The following is a 23,760-nucleotide window of genomic DNA, read 5'->3' on the forward strand; positions in this document are numbered from 1 at the left end:
TGGAAGAGCAACCAGTACTCTTTTACTGCTGAGTTGTCTCTCCAGTGTGGTGCTACAATGCTTCACAGAAATTAACACCGGAGCTGGCGAGATGGCTCAGAAGTTAAGAGTACTGGCTGCTTTCCCAGAGGTTCTGAGTTCAGTTCTTGGCAGCCCCACACGAGGGTTTACAACCATTTGTAGTGAGATCTGGTGCCCTCTTCTGGCAGCCAGGGATACATGCAGACAGAACACTGTATACATTAATAAAGGAAAGATGCCAGGTGGTGGTAGGGCACGTCTTGAATCCCAGCGCTCGGAAGGCAGAAACAGGCAGATCTCTGTGAGTTTAAGGCCAGCCTGATCTACAGAGTGAGTTCCAGGACAGCAGCAGGACAGTTACACAGAGGAACCCTGTCTTGAAGTCCCCCATCAAAAAAAAAAAGAAAAAAAAAAATGGAGGCCGACAACTTAACACTCCTTAATTTTGTTTTCATAGTTTAGAACCACAGACTTTGTTTTGGGGGGTTGGTTGGTTGAGGGAGTCTCATGTATAACAGACTGGCTTTAAACTCACTAACTTGAATTTATGAGCCTCTTGCTTCAATCAGTGAAGTACTGGGCTGAATTACAGGCAAGCACCATCACGTTGGAGTTCTGTTTGGTCTTGTCCTTTTTTTCCTTTTCTTGTTTAATGAAATTCTATGTGTCTGGGTGTTTCGCCTCATGTATGTCTGTGCATCATTTGCATGGAAGAGGTCAGAAGAGAGTGTTTGGTTCTGGATTTGGAATTAAAAAAGGATGTGAACTGCTATTCGGATACTAGGAATCGAACCCGTGTCCTTTGGAAGACCAGCCAGTGCTATGCACTTATCCTTCTAGCCCCTGGTCCTATATTTATTTATTATGTATACAATATTCTGTCTGTGTGTATGTCTGCAGGCCAGAAGAGGGCACCAGACCTCATTACAGATGGTTGTGAGCCACCATGTGGTTCCCGGGAATTGAACTCAGGACCTTTGGAAGAGCAGGCAATGCTCTTAACCACTGAGCCATCTCTCCAGCCCCCTACAAGGGTGTTTTAGACCATGGTAAGCATCCAGGGCTTGGTGTATGCTAGACAAGCACTTTAAGCAATGGAGCTATCTACATACCCTAGCATCACAGGTTTCCCTTTTCTTAAGATGTCAAACGTTTATATAAACTGCTTTATAATGCATAACGAATAAAATACTTCTTTTCCTACAGAAACTGGGTATGGGAATACAATGGACAGCACAAGGCTTGTGATGAGATTTGCTCACTGGGATCAAAGGATGCTTCTCATTCCTTCACTTTCTCTTCCCCTACTCCCAATCCTTAAAAAAAAAAAATTCAACGTGTGAGGTTCTCCTGTGTGAAACATCAAGGAGGGGCAGCAGTCCATCAGAGCAGATCTCAGAACCTTGAAAAGTTTTATTTCCTTTGAGAAATTTATATCCTTTTTCCTAATTTGGAAACAGCAGTGTGTAGCTGCATTTTCCCACTTCGCACCGCACCCTCCCCACAAGCCACATTTTCTGTTTACTTTTGGAATAATGGGACTTTCTGCGATATTAATTTGATTTTTTAAATCATGTCGTCCGTTCCATTTGCTGTCATTTATTTAATTTTACACGTCTTTGTTGTGTTGTGTAAATTGTAAAAGGATAGAGGCTGGTTGTGTGGCCCCTCCCTCCCAGCAAAAACATTTACAAGGCCATCGGTCATCTATGAAAGTATCTTTTTCTTGGCACAGCACACACAAACCGTGTGTTATTTAAAGATCTTCACTGATGTATGTGGAGGCGCCTGAAAGGTTTTCTCACTGGAGTTTTCATTTGTGTTTCTATGATTACTCTTAAGATTGAATGGTCATCGGTATTTGCTAACAAAGTTTAAAGCTATTTGCTCGGGTCGTGGCTTATACCGGGGAAGGGTCCTGCCAATGCCACTAAGAGACAAAACAAATGATGAAACCCAGGAATATCTCATTTTTAGACTTCATCTCTGACTCCGCCTCCCACCCCCACCCCGATGAGCCCTTTGTGTGTGTCAACGATCCGCAGACGGGATCTCTGTCCGCAGGACTGCAGACAGATGTACTGACACCAAAGACACGCATTGTTTACATATGATACTTCTGAATACAGTGCTTATGGGACAGAGTTCTGGAGTAGCGACCATGCCCCGGGTAGCCGCCCAGTCTGGGAGTCTCTTCAGGCGTAGCCTTCCCGCTCGGTTTTCGACTGGCTGGTCTGAGGACCCCGGAGAAGCGGGCAAGCTCCGGGAGGTCGATGTGCTCTATCATCGGCTGCTTTTGCCTCTCCTCCCCCCGCCCTTTTTTAGCTATAGCTATGGTTACCACGTCTCTCCCCGCCTCTCTTCACCTGCCAAGAAAGAGACTGCTCATTGGTTCTCTGTCACTAAGGTGGCCAGCCATTGGTTGCTGGCGAGTCCGGCGCTCCCCCGGCCCCTGTCTCCCCGGTCTCTTGAGGAGCCCGGGAAGGAGTCTCGGCTCGCGTTGCCGGGACCGGGCTGCGGCAATCGTTAACGGGCCATGTCGGCTGCCCAGGGCTGGGACCGAAACCGCCGGCGGGGAGGAGGCGCGGCCGGCGGGGCCAGCGGGGCTAGCGGGGCCGGCGCGGCCGGCGGGGGTCGGGGCACCGGCCAGCTCAACCGATTCGTGCAGCTCTCCGGACGGCCGCACCTGCCAGGTGAGTTGGGGCGGCTGCCGACGTGAAGGTGGCGGCCGCCGGGCTCTGCTCCTCGAACACACAGCCGAGGACAGGGAGGCAGAGCGCCGGGAAGGTGGCGTTGAGGTCAGGAGGTGGACCGGAGCACGCCTGAAGAAAAGTCTCTGCTGTGTGAACAGCTCGGTGATGAGAGTTGTATTTTCCTCTCGAAGGAGAGGCCACTGTCTCTTTGACATTCCCAAATATTTTGCTTGCCCGGTTCCTAATCTTTTCCCCTTCCGCAGTTTGATGTTGTGAAAGAAAGACATTGGTGTTTAGCTGTGGAAAATTATTTGGAAAAGAGTGCCAAATTAAGGAGAGGAGACAAGAGAAATACTGGAGTGATTTTGTTTAAAATAAAATGAAAAAAGGCCACCTAACTGTGTAAGAGTCGGGTATTTTGAAACGGAATGAGCGTGTGAAAGTGTGTGTGTTTGTGTGTGTGTGCGTGCACACGCGCGCGAGCCCGTGTGTGTGTGTGTGTGTGTGTGTGTGTGTATGTGTGAATGTAAATGTTGACTGGGGAGTGTATGAGAAAGAAAACCAAAAAGATTAAGGGAAACGGTTGAATCGTTAATATTTGGGGATGTTCAGAGACAGAATGGATAATGGTGTCTAGTTTTCCGAAGAGGGAAATAAAGATCAAGAATATAGAGAAACAAATGATGCTGTGACCCTGGTGTCAGAACTGGAAATTGGAAAAATATACCTATTGCTATAATTTCATGTTTTGGTCTTTGAGTTCCCATGCCTTAAAAAGAAAAAGAAAAAGCCCAAAGTCAAAATGATATATGTGTAAGCAGTTTTAAAAGAATACATTTATAAATGAAATTTTCAGTTTGTTAAAAAGAAGTTAGAGAATTAAATCCTGCACAGAATACCAATCATTCTATTGGGCAATCGTGTTTTCTTACCATGAAGAGAACTGTCAGGAATGATGTATTAGACCTTCGCCATGTTTTTTTGTGTTATGTGTGACTAGTGTTAAGTTGATTGTATTGGTGATATATTTGTTTAGATCAGTTCTGAGAACCTATGGTTTCTGAATTGTGTTTACTACTGTGTTCTTTTAGGTAGTGAAAAATCAGTTGATTAATTTGAAGATAACAAAGAGAATTTTTGCTTACTCAATGAGATAATTACTAATATTTGTGATGTGGTTTTAATGTGTGCCAAAAATGTTCTTGAATGTATTTGTATGTGCCACTAAAACAAGATTGAGACATTCGTAAATAGCCAAATATACAATTAATTGGATTTGAAATGACAGTCTGGGTATCCTGGAATTACTAAATATGTGCTTTTTAAAATGGAAAAAAAAAACGGAGACATCTTTTTTGTTATCTCCAGTTAACAACAGAACCATAGATTTTCGTGTGTTTCTAGCCACGAGGCTAAATCCCTTGGCAAGAACTATTCCCATTTTACCCTCTGCCACTGAAATCTTTAAGTCTTTGGTCATGGATTAATTATTATACCATGAACTTCATGTGGGCATTCTCAGGGTTCTGTAACCTGTTGGTGTAGTTCCCCACTGCTGCCACATGAGGGTGGTGGAGGCCATGATTTCAAATAAGGGCCTGGAGTATGGAACTATTTCTGCATTCCCTTAGCACACGAGGACAAGAACAGCCATTTGTCCAGAGGTGAAGATAAAACGTGCTTAAACTGTGAAAACTGGAGAAGTGGAGCCGTCAGTCTTCGTTCTCCTTCCTTCCTTCCTTCCAGGCCGGCACTGAGTTCCTCCTTCCCCACAGACATTCTCCATCTTTCCCTTGTTGTCAACACTGGGGAATTTCTGATCTCTCCATAATATATTTTGAAATTTTTTCATATTAATCTTTTGTTCTCCCGGGTATTACATACTAAATCTCTTAACTCTATTTTGAAATAATTCAAAACGTTTTAAGTGGTAGGGAGGAATAGGAATGTGTAGGTCTGTTTTATGGCTGACCCTGCAGGGCTAGCTACCTACTTCTTTTCCTCATTTGATGTATTAATTTCCCATCTCTTTTGAGCTCTACTAGCTCCCACACACTGGAAGAGCCCCTTTCTTCCTTTTAGCATCTCTACCTTGTTCCCAGTCCCTCTGAAACAAAGCAGCATGACTTGGTACTCTTTATAGAGCGCTTCCGCTGTCTTTCAGGGATAAAGACAAGGTCTCACTATATATCCTGGCTGTTCTGGAACTTCCTGTGTAGACCAGGGTGGCTTTGGACTCACAGATATCCTCCAGCCTCTACCTCCTGTGTGCTGGCATTAAAGGCATCCACTACTATGCCTGGCTTGATGGTAGCATCTTTACCCATCTTATGGGAACCTGAAATCAGGGTCACCTCCTTAAGCTCAACAACCTCAGTTGTAATCAGCTACCTAGTCTTGTTTCTTTTGCTTCTGTGGTAACTAATTCTTGCTGTTATTGTCCTTCAGGTTTACTGCAGCAGCTTCCTGAGTAGCCTTCCTCCTTCTGCTAGTACCTTCCGTTCTTAGGGTGCTGGTCTTTGAAAGTACAAACTCTTTCATCACCTCTGCTTATAGCGTTTTTCTAGTTCTTTGTCCAGGCTGGCTTTGAGCTGTCTAGAGTAGCGGGATGCAGGCATGTGCCACTGTACCCAGTCTTCTATTTTATTGTTAACATGTCCTAAAGGGCACCGCATTGTCTGTTCCCCCCTTGGGCTAACCCTCCATTTTGTCCTCTGCCCTCCGCTCTTTTTCTCTCATCACAGAAAGCCACTGAGCGTGTTCTTCTGTCCCGCAGTAGCCTCTTGTGCCTCAGTCTCTCAGCTTCTGTTTCCTTGAATCTCAGTTGTATTTTCCCCTTCTCCCTGGACCCTCTCCTATACAGTACATAGCATTTGTGTGTGAGTGTTCTTGGGAAAGACATACCATTCCTGTTTGTATACACCCATACACACTCACGCACACATATACATATACCACAATGTAATATCTTAACAGTTTTTAAATGAAATTCAACTTCTTTATTTTTAAGATTTATTTATTTATTATGTATGCAATGTTCCTCCTGCCTGTACACTTCCATGCCAGAAGAGGGCACCAGATCTCATTACAGATGTGGTTTCTGGGAATTGAACTCAGGACCTCTGGTTAAGAACAGCCAACCCCCAGTCTTAATATTTTTTTAACTCAGAGTTGTAGAGAGAGCTCAGAGATTAAGAGTATTGGTTGCTCTTTCAGAGATTCAGGGTTCGATTCCCAGCATCCACATAGTGACTTAAAACCAAACATCTTTTATTTTGTCTCCTACAGAAATATATCTTTTAATTGATATTTAAACTCTACATTTTTCTCTGCTCCCCTCCCTGCCTCTCACCTCTCCCCTTCAGTCCTCCCCCAAAGTCCCTATGCTCCCAATTTATTCAGGAGATCTTGTCTTTTTATACTTTCTACTTCCTATGTAGGTTAGATCTATGTAAGTCTCTCTTAATGTCCTCATTGTTGTCTAAGTTCTCTGGGATTGTGGTTTGTAGGCTGGCTTTCTTTGCTTTATGTTTAAAAACCACCTATGAGTGAGTACATGTGATAATTTTTTTGTGTGTGTCTGGGTTACCTCACTCAAAATAATGTTTTCTAGTTCCATCCATTTTCCTGCAAAATTCAAGCTGTCATTATATTTTTCTGCTGTGTAGTACTACATTGTGTAAATGTACCACATTTTTTAATCCATTCTTTGATCGAGGGGCATTTAGGTTGTTTCCAGGTTCTGGCTATGGCAAACAAAGCTGCTATGAACATAGTTGAGCACATGTTCTTGTGGCACGGTTGAGCATCCTTTGGATATATACCTAAAAGTGAAAACCAACCATCTTTAACTACAGTTCTGAGGAATCTGATGTCCTCTGTGATCTCCATAGGCACCAGGCGGCCTCCACAGACACCAGGCATACAAGTATTACACAGACATACATGCAGGCAAAACACCTGTGCACATAAAATTAAAATATTTTTTAAATTATAAAATGAATTAATGCACTGACATTATGTGTAAGATATTAATGTGCAATGGTTTGAGGATTGTGGTTTAACTCTTCACAGCCCCAGTGGCTCCAGACAAACAGATAATAGCAAATTCTTAAAGTATCAGACCTAGTGTCAGCATAGTGTTTTGTAATTTTGAATATTATCTTTCTGCCATTTTTTTATTTTTAAAATATTTAAAAGCAGAATTGCTTATTGTGTGTGTGCACTCACTCACTTATGAGCATGCTATGCATTTGGAAGTCAGAGGACAGTTTTAGGAGTCAATTTTCTCTTTCTACCAGAGCGTCCTAGGACTAGAACTAAGGTTGTTAGACTTGGTCGCAAGCTCGTTTACCTTCTGAGCCATCTTGCTGACCCCTTCCTACTATTTTCTAAGACACAGCAGTGATGATGTATTTACCCCACAGGCAAAGACATTCATAGGTTTTTAGTCCTCAGTAATTAATAATCTTTGGTTTTTCAAGACAGGGTTTATCTGTAGCTTTGGAGCCTGTCCTGGTACTAGCTCTGTAGACCAGGCTAGTCTTGAACTCGCAGAGATTCTGTCTGCCTTCCAAGTGCAGGGAAAAGGCGTGCGCCACCACTGCCTGACCGTTAATATATAGGTATTTATATACCTAGGGAAAAATAGGAAATGATGCTGCTATTTTGTAGATGAAGCATTTAGAGATACAGCAAGGGGACTGTGAAACAGAACACAAGTCAGTGTTATGTTTTAGCATGAGTTTAATGAAGTGTCTCTGTTAGTAGAGAAAGCAGTCAAACAGCATTGCTAACGTGGGAACTGAGAGAGAAAGAAACACTTAACAGTTGCTAGTACTGGGTCAAAAATAGTCCTGAAATCTTAATTTAAAGGTCTTAAATAATAAGAAATGTGGCTGGGTAGTGGTGCACACTTTTAATCGTACGATTTGGGGGGCAGAGGCAGGCTGATCTCTGTGATTCGAGGCCAGCTCTCTGAGATAGCAAGTTCCAGGACAGGCAAACCTACACAGAGAAACCCTGTATCAAACAGACAAACAAACAAACAAAAATATGTAAAATTCAAATAGTAGGAATAGCATATGATAGCCACACATGGTAGCACATGCCTGTGATGCCGGCCTCAGGAAGAAGAGGCAGGAAGTCCTGGTCTCCTCCACTACAGAGCTGCATTTGAGTTGGAGGCCATCTTAAGCAACATAAAACCTGTCTCAAAAGCAAGAAAGCCAAACAAAACAACATATATCAGAAGGCAAGTTTTCTGTCTTTGACCCTGTCTATTGACTTCTCTCCCTAGTAACAAACAATGATGCGTTTTCTTGGGGTGTGTACTGTTTGCCTGGTCTGGGTGTGTTGTATGCTTAGATATGCTAGATAGTGCAGTCTCCTACCACAGTGACACAGTGAGATTCCCTGTTGTATGAGGGATTTTACACTTAGGGTATTTATCTTGCAGGTTAATTCCTAGAAGCATTGTTTAAACCTTGATAAACTGTCATATTGTCCTTAACAGAGGAAGCGTCAGTTTGTGACCTGCTGAGAGTGTTGGAGTGCTGGTGAATTCTTGATGCCTTTGTAATGGAGTGCTTTATTAGGACACACCCCTCATTTTCTAATGCTAGGAATGGAACCCACAGTTTGTGGGCAGTTTCCCTAGGCCAGAGATTGGGGTTTTTGTTTGTTTGTTTTTGAGACTGGGTCTCTCTCACTCAGCGCTGGCTAACCTGCAACTCCCTATGTAGACCAGTGTAACCTCAAACTCAGAAACCTTCCTGCTTCTGCTTCCTGAGTGCTAGGATTAAAACCTTGTGCCACCATGCCCTGCAAGCCTCCTGTTTTTTGAAAAAGGGTTTTACTATGTAGTCCAGGTTGGCCTGGAGTGTGTAGAAATCATCCTGCTTCTGCAATGCTAGGATTACAGGCATGTACCATTATGCCTGGCTCAACTTTTATTATTCTTATTTTTCAATGTGTATGAATGTTTTGCTTACATGTATGTCTTGTGTACCATGTGTGTTCCAGGTGCCCTCAGAGGTCACCAAGTCATCTTGCTAGTACCTTTTATGTCCTTTTTTAAAAAGTTAGATATAGATACAGGAGAAAACATGTCTTATTTGAGCCCATTGCTTAATCCCTTTTTCCTTTTTTAAAAAAAATATTTTTTTTTTGTTTATTTTCTTAACTTATGAGTATTCTGAGCTGGGCTGTGGTGGTGCATGCCTTTAGTCCCAGCATTCGGGAGGCAGAGGCAAGGGGTCTCTGTGAGTTCCAGGACAACCTGATCTACAAGGGGCTAGTTCCAGAACAGGCTCCAAAGCTAAATAGAAACTCTGTCTCGAAAAGCCAAAACAAACACAAACATGAGTGTTCTCTCTGCATGTATGCTTGCAAGCCAGAAGAGGGCATCACATCCCATTATAGGTGGTTGTGAGCCATCTTGTGGTTTCTGGAATTGAACTCAGGACCTCTGGAAGAGCAGTCATCTCCCCAGTCCATTTTCCTTATTTTTAAAAGATGTACTTAACTGTACTCATGTGGAACACATGCATACATGAAGATAAAACACACATGTACATAAAACACATGAAGATAAAACACACATGTATAAGAAAAATAGGTTTTTGCTTATCTGAGTGTAGTCTATTTTACCTACGTTCTGTTGATTTTCTTGGTAATGACACAATTTTACCAATTTTACACAATGACTAAATAATACTCCAGTATGTGTATGTGAGTGTGAGTTTGCAGGGCCTGTATGTATGGAGGACTATCTTGATATCATCCTCAGAAACACTGTCCTCTCTCTTTGAGTTTCTTGTTGGCCTGGAGCTCAATTCGGCTACACTGTCTTGCCATTGAGTCCCAGGCTAACTTCTGTCTTTGCCTCCCCAGCTCTAGGATTTACAAGCATACCCCCACACCTGACATTTTTACTTGGGTTTTAGATTGAATTCAGGTCCTCATACTTGCCTTGCAAACATTTGCCAGATGAACTATCTTCTCAGTTCCTTCAGTCCTTGTTTTGGTTTTCTGTTTGTTTGTTTTTTTTTTTTTTTTTTTGAGACAAGGTCTGTCTTGATGTGTAGCTCTGGCTGCCCTGAAACTTGCTATGTAGACCAGGCTGGTCTTGAACTCACAGAGATACATCTGCCTCTGCCTCCTGCATGTTTTAAAGGCATGCACCTTTAAGGGTCTTATTGTGTAGACCTGGTTATCTTGAAACTCTCTGCATAGATCAAATTGACCTAAAGGCATGTACTACCACCCCATTCCCAAGACCTAGTTTCTCTGGCCTGGAACTCACAGAGATCCGCCTGTCTCTGCCTCCCGAGTGCTAGGATTAAAGACGTGCACCACCACACCCCTGGCTTGGTCTTTTATGATTTATGAAGGAAGTGTTCTTACCCACTGACTCATCTCTCTGACTCTGACTTCACTTATTTATTTATTTGTGTGGGCACACAAATGTCGACATACACATGTAGAGGTCAAAGGACAACTCTTGGGAGTTAGTTCTCTTTCCACTACTTGGGTTCCAGGGATCAGACTCAGGTTGTCATGTTAGGCAGCAAACAAGCAACTTTACCAGCTGAGCCATCTCACCCCCTATATTTTATTTTCATTTTTTTCCCATATTAATTTACCAAACTGTCTGTTGATAGGTACTTAGGTTGTTTGTAGCTTTTGACTGTTAAGCATAGTGCTACCATGTATATCTGTGCACAGATGTCTGGATATGCCTTTCCCTTAGGTAAATAAATGTCTGGAGTACAATTGTTGAATCATATAGTAACTCTGTGAAATATGTTTAGCCATTTGAGGAATTGCCAGACAGTTTTCAAAAGCAACTGGAATTTTACATTCCCACCAACTCTGTGTACATCTTCCCAAACACTTGTCATCTCACTGTTTTAATATGTTGAAGGAGAAGCTCATGTTCCTGTTTTTTAGACTAGGTCTTCCTGTTGTTCTGGCTCGTCTCAGACTCCTGGGCTCCAGCAGCCTCACTAAGTAGCTGGGTTGTAGGCGTTGCACCTGCATACCTTCATGTGGTTTTTGATCTGTTTTTTCCTTGATGCCTAACAATGCCTAGCCCCTTTTTATGTGCTTGGTGACCATTGTGTCTGTTTCCCTGTAGGGAGCTGTCTATCACATGCTTCATCTTGTTTTTAATTGAGTTGTCTTTTTATTGTTTAAAAGAGTTCCTTATATATTTTAGGTTTAATTCCTTTGTTATTTGTGTAATTTAACATTATATGTACATTTCCTCCCATTTTATGTTTTTTTTAGTTGTATTGCTTGAAGCACAGTGTTTTTTTTTTTAAATTTTGATAATGTCTAATTAGTTACCCCTTTTCTTTTGTTGTTATTTGTTTTTGGTGTGCTCTGCAAGGATCCTTATGCTTTCTTCTGGTGTTCTGTGGTTTTGTCTTTGTCTCAGTGCTTGGTGTCAGGGTCTTCCGAGCTCCTGTCCGGCCGTCCCAGTGCCATTTGTTTCCAGCACTTTTCTTTCACTTTTGAATGGTCTTGTCACCCTTGTCAAAAATCGGTTGATGGCGAAGTGGGCTCATTCTGATCTCTCCATTCTGTTCCATTGATCTGCATGTCTGTTCATATCAGCACCATACCACTTCATTTACTGGTGCTTTGAAATAAAGAATTATGAGTCTTCATATTTTAGTCTTCTTTCAAAGGTTCATTTTGGCTCTTCTGGGTCCCTTCCAGTTCCACAGACGTTTGGGAATCAGTTTGTCTTTTAGCACAAAGCAATCAACTAAGATGGCTTAGTAGTTAAGAATACTTGCTATATAATCATGAAGAGCAGAGTTTAGATCCCAGCACCCACATGCTGAACCATGCTCCCTACACACATCCTTACCTCCGTTCTGAGGGAGAAAAGGAGAAGCCCCGTGTTTTGCCAATATTTTAGCCCACTGAGGAAATGGGAGCCTCAGGTTGTTCTCTGATCTGCACATGTTCATCATGACACACACAAATGTACACACACACACAGACATAAAATACATGTAATTTTAAAAAAGCTTTATTCTCTGTCATCTTCTATAGAGACCCAGATACTTCACGGCTCATAATAGAGTCTCATGTAACCGAGGCTAAAATCTCCCTACGTAGCAGGATGATTTTGAACTTCTGACCTCGCCTCAGCTTCACAAGTGATGGCATTGCAAGCACATTCCACCATGCCTGACTTTTATGAAATGTGGATTGATTGTCAATATTCATAGTTATTTTTGCAGGAAAATGAAACTCAAGGTTATTTTGCATCGAATAAATTATTATTATTATTTTGTTTTTGTTTTTTGAGACAGGGTTGTGTAGCTTTGGAGCCTGTCCTGAAACTTGCTCTGTAGACCAGGCTGGCCTCGAACTCACAGAGATCCACCTTCTTCAGCCTCCCAAGTGCTGGGATTAAGGCATGCACCACAACCGCCTTGCTCAGTCTTTTTTTCTAATATACCCTATGTATCAAAGTATGATTAATCTTGCTAAACCACAACTGTGTTTTTATTGCTTCCTAGATCATAGTTCTTCATTGACTTCCTGCCACATTTAGAATCCAGCCTGGACTTATGCTGTCTAAGATGTGATCACTGAATGAAAACCTAGGTAGTGAAATGAAAAGTGTGATGAGTAGTAAGGAAATGAGATATCAAATAAATTGGAGTTGAATGATGCCTTTTCTTTCAGTTGCTTCCCTTTTTTATCCATGTTAGCTTCCTGCCATATGGTTTCATCATCAACTGTCAACTCTGTTAGTTTGGATCAGGTGTATAATTGATCAGATACTAACGATACATATCTTGGTGTCACATGAAACAAATTCCTCTAAAAGTAGGCACACAAACCTCATGTAGGGCTATGGAGTTTCTAGTGTGCACTCTGAATTTGGTAATTTCAAAAGAAGTAAAATATATTTAGTTTTAAATACTCTTTCTTTCTTCCTTCCTTCCTTCCTTCCTTCCTTCCTTCCTTCCTTCCTTCCTTCCTTCCTTTCTTTCTTTCTTTTTTGAGACAGAGTTCTCTGTAGCTTTGGAGCCTATCCTGGAACTAGCTCTTGTAGACCAGGCTGGCCTGGAACTCACAGAGATCTGCCTGCCTCTGCCTCCCGAGTGCTGGGATTAAAGACGTGCGCCACCATTGCCTGGCGGTAAATACATACATACATACATACATACACACACACACACACACACATATTTAAACTACTCAGGAAAATAACTTCTTAAAGCTATATTTAGAAATTTAGGGATTTGAGACAGCCATGGTGGCGCACGCCTTTAATTCCAGCCCTTAGGAGGCACAGGCAAGTGGAGCTCTGTGAGTTCAAGGTCAGCCTGGTTTACATAGAGAGATCCATGTCAGCCAGAGAGACACATAGTGAGACCCTGTCGGGGGAAAAAATAGGGGCCTAAATTATGATTTTAAGTGAAACTTACCTGCTCTTATAGGAAAAACACTTGAGTGCGCGTGAAATGTTATGAAATGTTGTCTTTTAATATTCTATTTTCTGGGAAAAGGATAGACTTACTTTCCTGAGATGGCCTCCAATTTGGTAGCCTAGGCAGATCTCTAACTCATGATCCTCCTGCCTCAGAGTCCTGTGTAACTTGGATTAGAGTTGTGCATATTGTGCTAGTCTTAAAAATCGGTATTTCTGAGTGTAGTTCTTCAAACAGAAGTCATGCTAGGTATTAGGCCCACTTTGGCCATATTCATGGCTCATACATGAATCTTTTTTTTGATACAGAATCTCATGTAGTTCATGCTATCATCAAATTCACTGTGTAGCTGAGAATGACCTTGAACTTCTGAGTCTCCTCGGTTATGTTAGTAACTTTTTTGTTGCTGTTCCCGGAGCCCATGGAAGTCAGAAGAGACTGTCAGATCCTGAGAATTGGAGTTATGGATGGTTGTGAGCCATATGGGTTCTGGGAACTGAATCTGGGTCCTCTGCAAGAGCATCAATTGTTCTTAACTGCTGAGCCATCTCTCCAGCCCCACCCATCTTTTTTTTAAACTGATTTTGCTGGAGATAAAAAAGAATGGAGGTGACACTGAGTTAAGAAATCAGGAGCTGGAGGTATAGCTATAAAGTAGAGCATTTGCTTAGTGTGTACAAGATCCTAGAACCAGAGTAACAAAATCAACCAAATAAAACCACCACCTCCAACAAAAGAGAAGCAAGCAAAATGGAGTTTGTTACTGTATATAATTTTTTTATATTTCATTATAGACACATTGTATATAATTTTTTTATATTTCATTATAGACACATTGTAGACATATTTAGACTATAAATGAAGTCAGAGGTTTTGTTTTCAAATCTTCAGACACAGAAAACAACCTTATAAATCATAACAAAGGTTTTAGAATGAATTTTTTTCTCTCCTTTGAAACATCATTGAATCATAAATGTTGAAGTTGAAAAGACCTTAGAAATCTTCGTTGTTGTTATTTTGAGAGTATTTCTCTGTGTAGTCCTGACTGTCCTAGAACTCACTCTATAGACCAGGCTGACCTCGAACTCACAGAGATTCACCTGTTTCTGCCTCCCAAGTGCTGAGATTAAAGGCATATGCTACCACTGCCCAGCTAAGAATTACTTATTTTATGTATGTGTATGAATGTTTATCTGCCTGCATGTCTGTGTACCATGTGCATGCAGTGCCCACAAAGGCCAAAACTGGGCAATGGACCCCCCTGGAGCTGGAGTTACAGGTGTGAGCCATCATGTGGGTGCTGGGAATTGAACCCAGGTCCTCTGCAAGAACAGCCAGTGCTCTCACCACTGAACTGTCCTTCTAGCCCGGGTTTAATTTCCAGCCTTTCTGAGGGAAGGCTGGCAATCTGCTTTATTGTTTTTGTTTTTCTAGTATAGTGTCTTGGTAACTGTTGCAATGGGTGATTATAAGGATCTTGAAATATTTGCAATTCTTCTAAGAATTGTATGATTTGGGGGCTTGAAAGACTATCCAGTATGTATGTTATATGAAGTATTTAAAGCTAATTCTTCCTATCAAAATATTAAACTGGGCCCAAAGGGTAGAGTTTTTTTTTTTTAAATTTGTGTGTTTTATGTGTGTTTTGCTTACATGTTTGTATGTATACCACATGTCTACTTGGTGCCCGAGAAGGTCAGAAGAGGGCCTCAGATCCCCTTGAACTGGAGTTAAAATAGGATCCAGGTCTTCTGGAAGAGCAGCAAGTGGTCTTAATCACTGAGCCATGTCTCTAGCTCTGGGTAGAGTTTTTATGTTGAAGTCTTGGCAGACATTCATAAACACTAAGAATATGATGATATTATTTTAAACCAGAGTGTTCCCAGGAATTTTATGTTCATTAGATTCAGATGTAATATTTCAGTCTAGCAGATTTATGAATTATAATACTTTTTGATTAATATATGTAAATATGTAAATTTTAGCTAATCTGTCAAAGCTAGTCTAGCAAAAATCAGTCATTTACGTAGATGAGTGATTTCAGTGTCACATCTCTTTGTGCCCTTTCTCTCCCTCAAAGACAAAAACTCCTCACCTAATGAGCCTACTTTTTTCAGAAAAGGGATACTTGAATAACAAAACCAAAATGGCAAAGACCAGCTCAAGATTAGAAGCTGTTCTTCATTATGCTGTGGTTACTTTATATTTTTTGTTTGCTTGTTTGTTTTTCGAGACAGGGTTTCTCTGTAGCTTTGGAGCCTGTCCTGGTACTAGCTCTTGTAGACCAGAATGGCCTCAAACTCACGAAGATCTGCCCACCTCTGCTTCCTGAGTGCTGGGGTTAAAGACGTGTGCCACCACCACCCAGTGGTTACTTCATATTTATAGAAGAAAGTTCTATGATAGCCTGCCTTGTTCTCTAAAAACTAAGAATAACATTGGAGGAGGAAGAAATGAAGGAAAGCCACTGCAGCATGGCAAGAGAAAGAAAGGACCAGCAGCCTGTTCAGAAGGGATGGGGATATCTAACAATGGAGCCAGCCAGAACTAGCCATTTCTGCCCACTTAGCTGTCTGTTCTTCTCCTAGTCCCCCCAGGTTAAGATGGTTTATAAGTGAACATGTATGAAAATACAGTGCTTAGTATAAACGTGTAAAGTATGGTTAAGCTTGGGAGAAGTAGCGTGTCTGATGTCTCGGGGCAGATAGTTGCTTTGCTTTGGTATACTCTTTACGATCTGTCTGCTGTCGGTATTATGGAAGTACAGCAGAGAAGTAGCCAGCAGCTCTTCATACCCTGGCTAGAAAGTTTCTAAGAGGAGCATCAGAGTGCATGTGCAGGCTAGCAGCAGTTTGTCTGCTTTGAACAAGGTCTTATATAGCTTAGGTGGCCTCAAACTCAAAATGTGTTGGAGACTGTCTTCCAGCTCTCATCTCACAGTTGTTCCTAATTAAGAAATTCTGTTTCGTTTAACTCCTAAAACTTCGGTGTGAAATAAAACATTACCATATTCTTTTTTTTTTTTTTTTTTTGGCTTCAGTTTTGGGTTTTCAAGACAGGGTTTTTCTGTGTAGCCCTGGCTGTTCTGAAATTCACTCTGTAGACCAGGCTGGCCTCAAACTCAGAGATCCGCCTACCTCTGCCTCCTGAGTGCTGGGTTTAAGGCGTGCACCACTACTTGCCTGGCTTAACATTACCATATTCTGTTAGTCACAATGACCTACTCTGGTTTTGATTTTTAATGAGAGTTGGCAATGTGGCAGTGTAATGAAGATAGTATCTGAACCTTGGAACAGTAACTCCTTTGGGGGAATCGAAGACTTTTTTTTTTTTTTAATTGAGAATCAGTGTCCTTCCTAGTCTTCATTCAACAAGTTTTAATTAAATGCCTTTGTTAGACATACTTGCTTAAGTGCTAAATTGAATTATGATCAAGAGCATGATTGTTAAGAAAGATTTAGATTCAGATGCATTGGTTTAGCTGGGTTTGCTGATGAATAATACCTGTAATCCCAGGACTCCTGTGAGGCTGAGGCAGAAAGAGTTTAAGGCCAGCCTGGGCTGTGTAGTAACAGAGTCCAGGTAAGCTATAGCTTCATGCAGAGAGACCTGTCTCGACAAACAAACAAACAAAAACATGATTTTAAATTCTAGACTTTTTATCTGGAGTTTAAGTGCTCTGTCCAAATTGCTTAGTCTCACTATTTTTAATGTCCTCATCTGTAAATTGGGAATCATGGTAGTGTCAATCTCATAGAGTTGTGGAGAGGCTTAGTGAGTTCTTTTAGTAGTGCTGGTAATGTGTGCAGTTGTTTCCATGTAAGTATGTACAATGCTGTGGCCAGGCAAACTAGAACATAGTACAACATGACATTATGAGTTATATTTTAGTTTGCTGTTTATTTACACTTTCTTTCAAAAAGTTTTTGAAATGGGTCTGAAGCTCCTCCCTAAGGAGTACTTCATGAAAGAAGAGCTAAGACATGGGTCAGATCTCTTCTCTTCTCTTCTCTTCTCTTCTCTTCTCTTCTCTTCTCTTCTCTTCTCTTCTCTTCTCTTCTCTTCTCTTCTCTCTCTCTCTCTCTCTCTCTCTCTCTCTCTCTCTCTCTCTCTCACAATGTGCGTATTGTCTCATTGTGTAGCCTTAGCTGGGTTGGAGCTTACTATGTAGACCAGGCTGTTGTGAACTCACAGAGATCTGCCTGTCTCTGCCTCCCGAGTGTGCGCCATCACTGCCTGGCCCATCAAGGACTCTGTAATGGCTGTTGTACTTTACAAATACGCTGGAGAACCACGCAGTGCTGCCTGCACTGGTCGAAGCCCTGGGCCACAGGTCTGCACTCTTCTGTGAGCAGCTGTGCTGGGGGAACCTTTCATCACCCCTTTGTTTACTGTGACCTCTGCATTGTCTTCATTTCTATATGACTCTTGTCAAATTACAAAGTGTCCCTTGAGTCCCTTCACAGAGACGATGTACAGACTTTTTGATTCCTCTGTTGTCTTTACAGTTGATCGCAGCTCTTTGGGGAAATCCAGGGAAACGTGGAATTCCACACTCTTATTCAACATATTGGACACCCAGAAAGCATCAGGATTCTTTAGCCTGGTCCTGTTTACATTTTAGATGTATCATTTCAGAAGTATGTCCTACGTCATAATTTTTTAGTTTGTTTTCGTTTTTTATAGTTTTTACTTTAGAGATAATTCTTGTTCACATGAAATTTTAAGAAATAACATGCAGCTGGTCATTGGTGGCACACACCTTTAATGCCGGTACTCGAGAGGCCGGTGGATCTCTGTGAGTTTGAGACCAGCCTGGTCTACAGAGTGAGTTCCATGACAGCCAAGACTGTTAGAGAAGTCCTGTCTCAACCCCCACCCCCCCAAAAAAAAGAAAGAAAAAAAGAAAGAAAAAACATGCAGCAGTGTGGTGGTGGCTGCCAGCACTTGGGAAATAGACAGCTGGGTTTCTATGGGTTCATGGCCAGTCTGACCCAGGGTTGCACAGTGAGGCCTTGTCTCAAAACCAAACCAAACCAAATAAACATGTAATATGTAAAGATCCGCATATCCTCCACCCATTTTCCTAGAACGATGATATTGTTTTACTGTTGTCTTCCCCAGCCCATTGTCCTCAGATTTCATCAGTTCTGGATAGTCTTGTTATATGTGTAGATTTATGTGATTATTACAGCCCAAGAGCAGTTTACTACAGTGCTCCCCAATGGTATCCTTTTATAGACTTAGATACTTCCTTTGACAAAATACTGGTGATTATTAATTTGTCTTTTGTTTCTCTACTTTTGCCATGGCTAGAATGATATATTGGTATCAAATTTTAGAAATTTATCAATCCTTTTATTTCACAGCCCCCTCCCCCTGTAAATAATGCCACCTCCATTCAGGGCAGGTCTTCCCTACCTGCTTAGTTATCTCTGGGAGTGTGTTCACAGAAGCCCTCAGGGGTGTGCCTTACTGTCTAGTGCTTTTCTCTCTCTCTTCATTGCTTTTTTAGACTTATTATTTTGTATATATGGGTATTTTGCACTCAGGAGGCAGAGACAGGGAATCTCTGTGAGTTTGAGACCAGCCTGGTCTACACGAGCTAGTTCCAGGACAGGCTCCAAAGCTACAGAGAAACTCTGTCTCGAAAAACCAAAAACCAACCCCCCAAAAAAAAAAAAAAAAAAGATTAAGCATCACAAATCCAAGCACACCCCCCCCCCCCCATGTCAGCTTGTCATCAGATACATTTTAAACGTCATTTCAACCGCTGGCCCCCTACCCCCAGGTTCATGTCTATTTCATAATGCAAAATACATTTAGCACATCTCCAAGAGTCCCCATAGTCCTACTGTTTTCAGCATTGCTAACAAACCCAAGTTCAAAGTCTTATGTGAGGGCCTGAAGAGATGACTCAGTAGTTACGAGCACCTATATCAGGTGACAGTTCACGTCTACCTATAATGCCAGCCCCAAGGGTTGCAATGTCTCTGGCCTCTGCAGGCACCTATACTGATGTGCACACGTCCACATACAGGTACACACACCTACATGTGATTAGAAATGATAAAAATCTTAAAAAAACAAAACCCGGAGGAAAGTGGTGAGTGAATGTCTTGTCGAGGCATTTGGAGAAACAGAAGTTGTGGAACTAACTACATGCCAGGAATCTTGCTGTCACCCGAACATCAATCTTTGGCTGTCCTTCTAAAAATTAAAAAAAAAAAAAACAAACAAAACAATGTCCTGTGATAACTCCAAGGTCTGCCACTACGTGAGTAGTCAGTCAGTCAGTCCCACTTACGTAATTGCTGCCGTGGCCTCTTCACTCCCCTGGGCTGCTGACCCTGGAGAAACACTTGCCTACTCACCTGGTGTGGGGCAGAGAGTTCTAGAACTCTTTTCTCTAAGTATACTATCGAGCCTGTCATAGGTGGGTCCCGAGTGTGGCCCCAGCCAATGCCTGAGATGCCCTTAAGGCGTTTTCCCTGTGGCCCTTTTACAAGATGAACAACTTTTTAGAGGGGCTAGTATCTTCAGCTTCATTGGTTTCAACTTACACATGCTTCTTTTTCTGGTGAAATTGCAAATTTTTTTATTTGTCGAATTTTTTTTTTTCTATTTTGCTCAACTTTTATCCCCAGTGCTCACTGCAATGCCCATGCTATCATAGCCTGAAGGCTGAGCTGTCCTGAAAATTCTTCTACTAGATTTAGTCTACCACCCTTACGCCATAGACAAGATATAGATAAATTCTTGGCCATAGCAAGACACAGATGGCCCCTAGTCCAATTTCAAGAGTCTTCATTTCTACTGGTTTGAAGCCTCTGGCGCGCAGTCTCTATGCTACCCACTCTGAGCCCTCGTCTTCTGCCCCCCACCAGAACACCCATTAGTCAGCTGACAGCGGTGCCAGGGCTCTGTAGCACGCATTCTGAGCTCTTCTGAACCCCTGCAAACCAGATACATGGGCTTTGGAACCAAATGGTCAGGTTCAATCATGGCAACAGCCCTACTTTTTGGAATCCGCTTTCTTGGTGTGTGTTAATTTTTCATTGCTGTGATGAACACCCAAGAGAAACAACTTAAAGGAGAAAGGTCATCTTGAGATAACTTAGGACTTGAGAGGTTTCTGTCTGCAGTTCTTGGTTCCAGGGTTTCTGGGGCCATACTAAGGTGGATATTGTTGTGGAAGCATTTTGGGTTGGCTGTTTACTCATGGTAGGCAGGAGGCAATAAGGGAGAATGCCTGTGTCTTAGTCACTGTTCTGTTACTGTGAAAAGACCATGATCAAGACCAAGGCAGTTCTTGTAAAAGAAAGCGTTTAAATGAGGGCTTACTTACAGTTTCAGAGGTTAGTCCGTTATTGTCACGATGGGGAGCATGGCAGCATGCAGGGAGGAATGGCCCTGGAGCTGAGAGCTTTACATCCTGCTCCACAGGCAGCAGAGGGAGAGAGAAAGATGCTGGAGCTGGGTGGGCCTAGTGTGGGCTTTTGAAACCTCAAAGCCAGTGACACATCTCCCTCCACACCTCCTAATACTCCCTAACAGTTCTTCAACTGGGAACCAGGCATGTTATGGGGGCCATTGTTCATACCATCACAGCCTGTTCACCACAGCTCTGTAGACCAGGTGGCCTCGAACTCACAGAGAGCAGCCTGCCTCCGCCTTCTGAATGCTGGGATTAAAGGCGTGCACCACCACCACCTAGCTGAACTGATATTCTTTACCCACCATAATTCCCTTCAGATATAGCCAAGTTGCTCTGCATGTTAACATTTCATAGATGTACCAATTTGTTTAGCCATTCATGGATGGAGAGAGATTGGGGTTGTTCCATGTTTTAATCATTATGAATAAGGTTGTAATTTCCTGTATATGTTTTTATGTGAACATACATTTCCATTTATTTGGAATAAATGCTCAAGAATGTAAAATGTAATTGCCTTGTTTTATAGTAAGCGTCTGTTTATCTGTTTAGCCTTGTAAGAAACTGGAAACTGCCATGTCCATATCAGAGTGGCTATATAGCAGTTCTCTCTCTCTCTCTCTCTCTCTCTCTCTCTCGAACCAGGTGTTGTGGCACACACTTGGTTATGTATACAATGTTCTGTCTGCATGTATGCCTGCACGCCAGAAGAGGGCACCAGATCTCATTACAGATGGCTGTGAGCCACCATGTGGTTGCTGGGAACTGAACTCAGGTCCTCTGGAAGAACAGCCAGTGCTCTTAACCATTGAGCTATCTTTCCAACTCCTCTTTCTTTTATTTTATCTGCTTGTTTGTTTGAGACAATTTCACCATGTAGCACTGGCTGTCCTGGAACTCACTGTGTAGACTAGGCTGGCCTCAAACTCACAGAGATCCTCCTGCCTCTGCCCAAAGTGCTGGGATTAAAGGTGTGCATTACTACACCTGGGGAGTGTTTACATGACCTAGTTTCTATGTATGCTTATCAGTATTCAGTGCTACTACTTTTTAAATTGTCTCTGTTCTGATAGATGTATGATACACAATTTCTGTTTTGTTTTGTGTTTTGAGACAGAGTTTGCATTTATTCCTGGCTCTCCTGGAACTTACTCTGTAGACCAGGCTGGCCTTAAACTTAGAGATTCCCCTGCCTCCACCTTCCAAGAGCTGGGGCTTAAACGCATGGGCCACCACTGCCCAGAGATATGTAGTTTATTAAAAAAAAATTTGTTTAAAGATTTATTTATTTTTATGTGTATGGTTGTTTATCTGCTGTCTTTGTTAGGTTTTCTGTTGATGTGATGAAACACTATGAACAAAAGCAACTTGGGGAGGAAAGGGTTATTTCACATTTCCATAGCACAGCCCATCATCAAATGCAGTCATGGCAGGAGCTCAAAAAGAGAAGGAACCTGGAGGTAGGAACTGATACACAGCTTGCTCAGTCTGCTTTCTTGCTTTTTTGTTTGTTTTGAGATAGGGTTTCTCTGTGTAACCTTAGCAGTCCTGGAATTCACTCTGTAGACCGGGCTAGCCTCAAACTCACTGAGGTCTGCATGCCTCTGCATGGATTAATCCTGCTGGGATTAGATCTCTCTCTCTCTCTCTCTCTCTCTCTCTCTCTCTCTCTCTCACACACACACACACACACACACACACACACACACACACTGGATCATGGGCCACATCAATAACTACAAAACTGCCTTACAGGCTTGTCTACAGCTCGATCTTATAAAAAGCGTTTTCTCAATTGAGGTTCTACCATGTGGGTGCTAGTAATTGAAGGTTCCATGAAGGTGCTGCAAGAGCAGCAAGTGCCCTTAAACACTGAGCAATCCTCACCACCTCTCCCATCAGTTTGGAGAGAAACTGAAACCAAGGACTTGGCAAAAGGTATACCTAGTCGTGTGTGTGTGTGTGTGTGTGTGTGTGTTTTCTTTGTTTCTTTTGTTATTTGAGATGTGGGGTGACTCTGTAACCTTGGCTGGCCTAGTATTCACTAAGTAGACCAGGCTAGCCTCAAACTCAGAGATCTGCCTGTTGAGGGCTGGAATCAAAGGCATGCTTCTCCATGCCTGACTTTTGTGTATTTTTGAGAGAGTCTTACTTTAGCTCAAGCTGATTGTAGTTGTAAATGTTAGTAAGGTTTGGGTTGTGTGTTATTTCCCGGCCAACCAGTGCTCATTGACACTCCCTGTTACTATTTTCTGTTTATATGTATAATTTGGAGTAATTCTATTACCAGACTTCTAAGGGAGCATTTTTTTTTGTGTGTGTATCCTTACACTTCCAAAAATGCCCCCTTCATACTTGAATAAGAGACAAGTATAGAATTCTAGGTTTAAAGGTGGAACTGGGGTGCATGCCTATAATCCCAGCCCCCAGGAGGCAGAGAAAGGGGAATCCTAACCAACTTAAAGCCTACCTGGTCACAGAGTGAGAATTCCATCTCAAAATACAAAACTACACCCCCCCAAATAATTCTTGGCAAAAGTGTATGTTTGTCCTGGGAACATGTATTTAAAAGATAATTCTTGTTAACCTTAAGGCTTAATCAATTTCCTTGTGACTTCTCAAAAATTAATGGATCATAGATGTTTGGGTTTATCTTTAAATTCTCACATTTATTTACTTAGTTATTTTTTAGTTTGTTGAGACAATGTCTGACTATGTAGTCCTGGCTGCTCTGGAACTTTCCATGTAGACGAAGCTAGCCTCAAAGCCCTGGTCAGCCTTCTGGTTCTGCCCTCTGAGTGCTGGGATAACAGGCATGTCCCACCATACATACCTACTCTGAGTTTTCACTGGTAATCCTTTATTTATAAGTGTTCTTCCTTGTGCCAGTACCTGCTGCTTTGAATGCTGTACTGTTGTAGTAAGTTTGGGAATAGAATGTGTTAGTCTTCCAGTTTCTTTTCCAGATTGTTGTGGTGTTCTGAGCTCCTTCCATTTCCATATGAAGGCTAAGATTCATTGGTTCATTTCTATAAACAACAACAACAACAACAAAAACCCAGTACTTCAAATTTTGGTAGAGATAACTTACTTCTCTTTGGTATCTTAACTTTTTAAATCCTCTGACTTTTTTCATGTTTGAATCTTG

General features: G+C 42.0%; 1 protein-coding gene across 2 annotated transcripts in view; it reads left to right on the forward strand.

Moving 5' to 3' along the window:
• The first annotated feature begins 2,467 nt into the window (after positions 1 to 2,467).
• Positions 2,468 to 23,760, forward strand: part of Klhdc10 (kelch domain containing 10) — a 55,586-nt gene continuing 34,293 nt past the window's right edge. Inside the window, exon 1 of one of the 2 annotated variants that reach the window (XM_085683718.2) lies at positions 2,468 to 2,714. In XM_085683718.2, coding sequence (XP_085539844.1) covers positions 2,558 to 2,714 — 157 coding nt within the window. In that variant the 5' untranslated portion in view covers positions 2,468 to 2,557. The remainder of the gene's footprint in view (positions 2,715 to 23,760) is intronic. The other variant, XM_085683719.2, reaches the window with a different exon arrangement.

Source organism: Myodes glareolus, chromosome 25, assembly GCF_982192425.1.
Source record: "Myodes glareolus chromosome 25, mMyoGla1.1, whole genome shotgun sequence".
NCBI lineage: Eukaryota > Metazoa > Chordata > Mammalia > Rodentia > Cricetidae > Myodes > Myodes glareolus.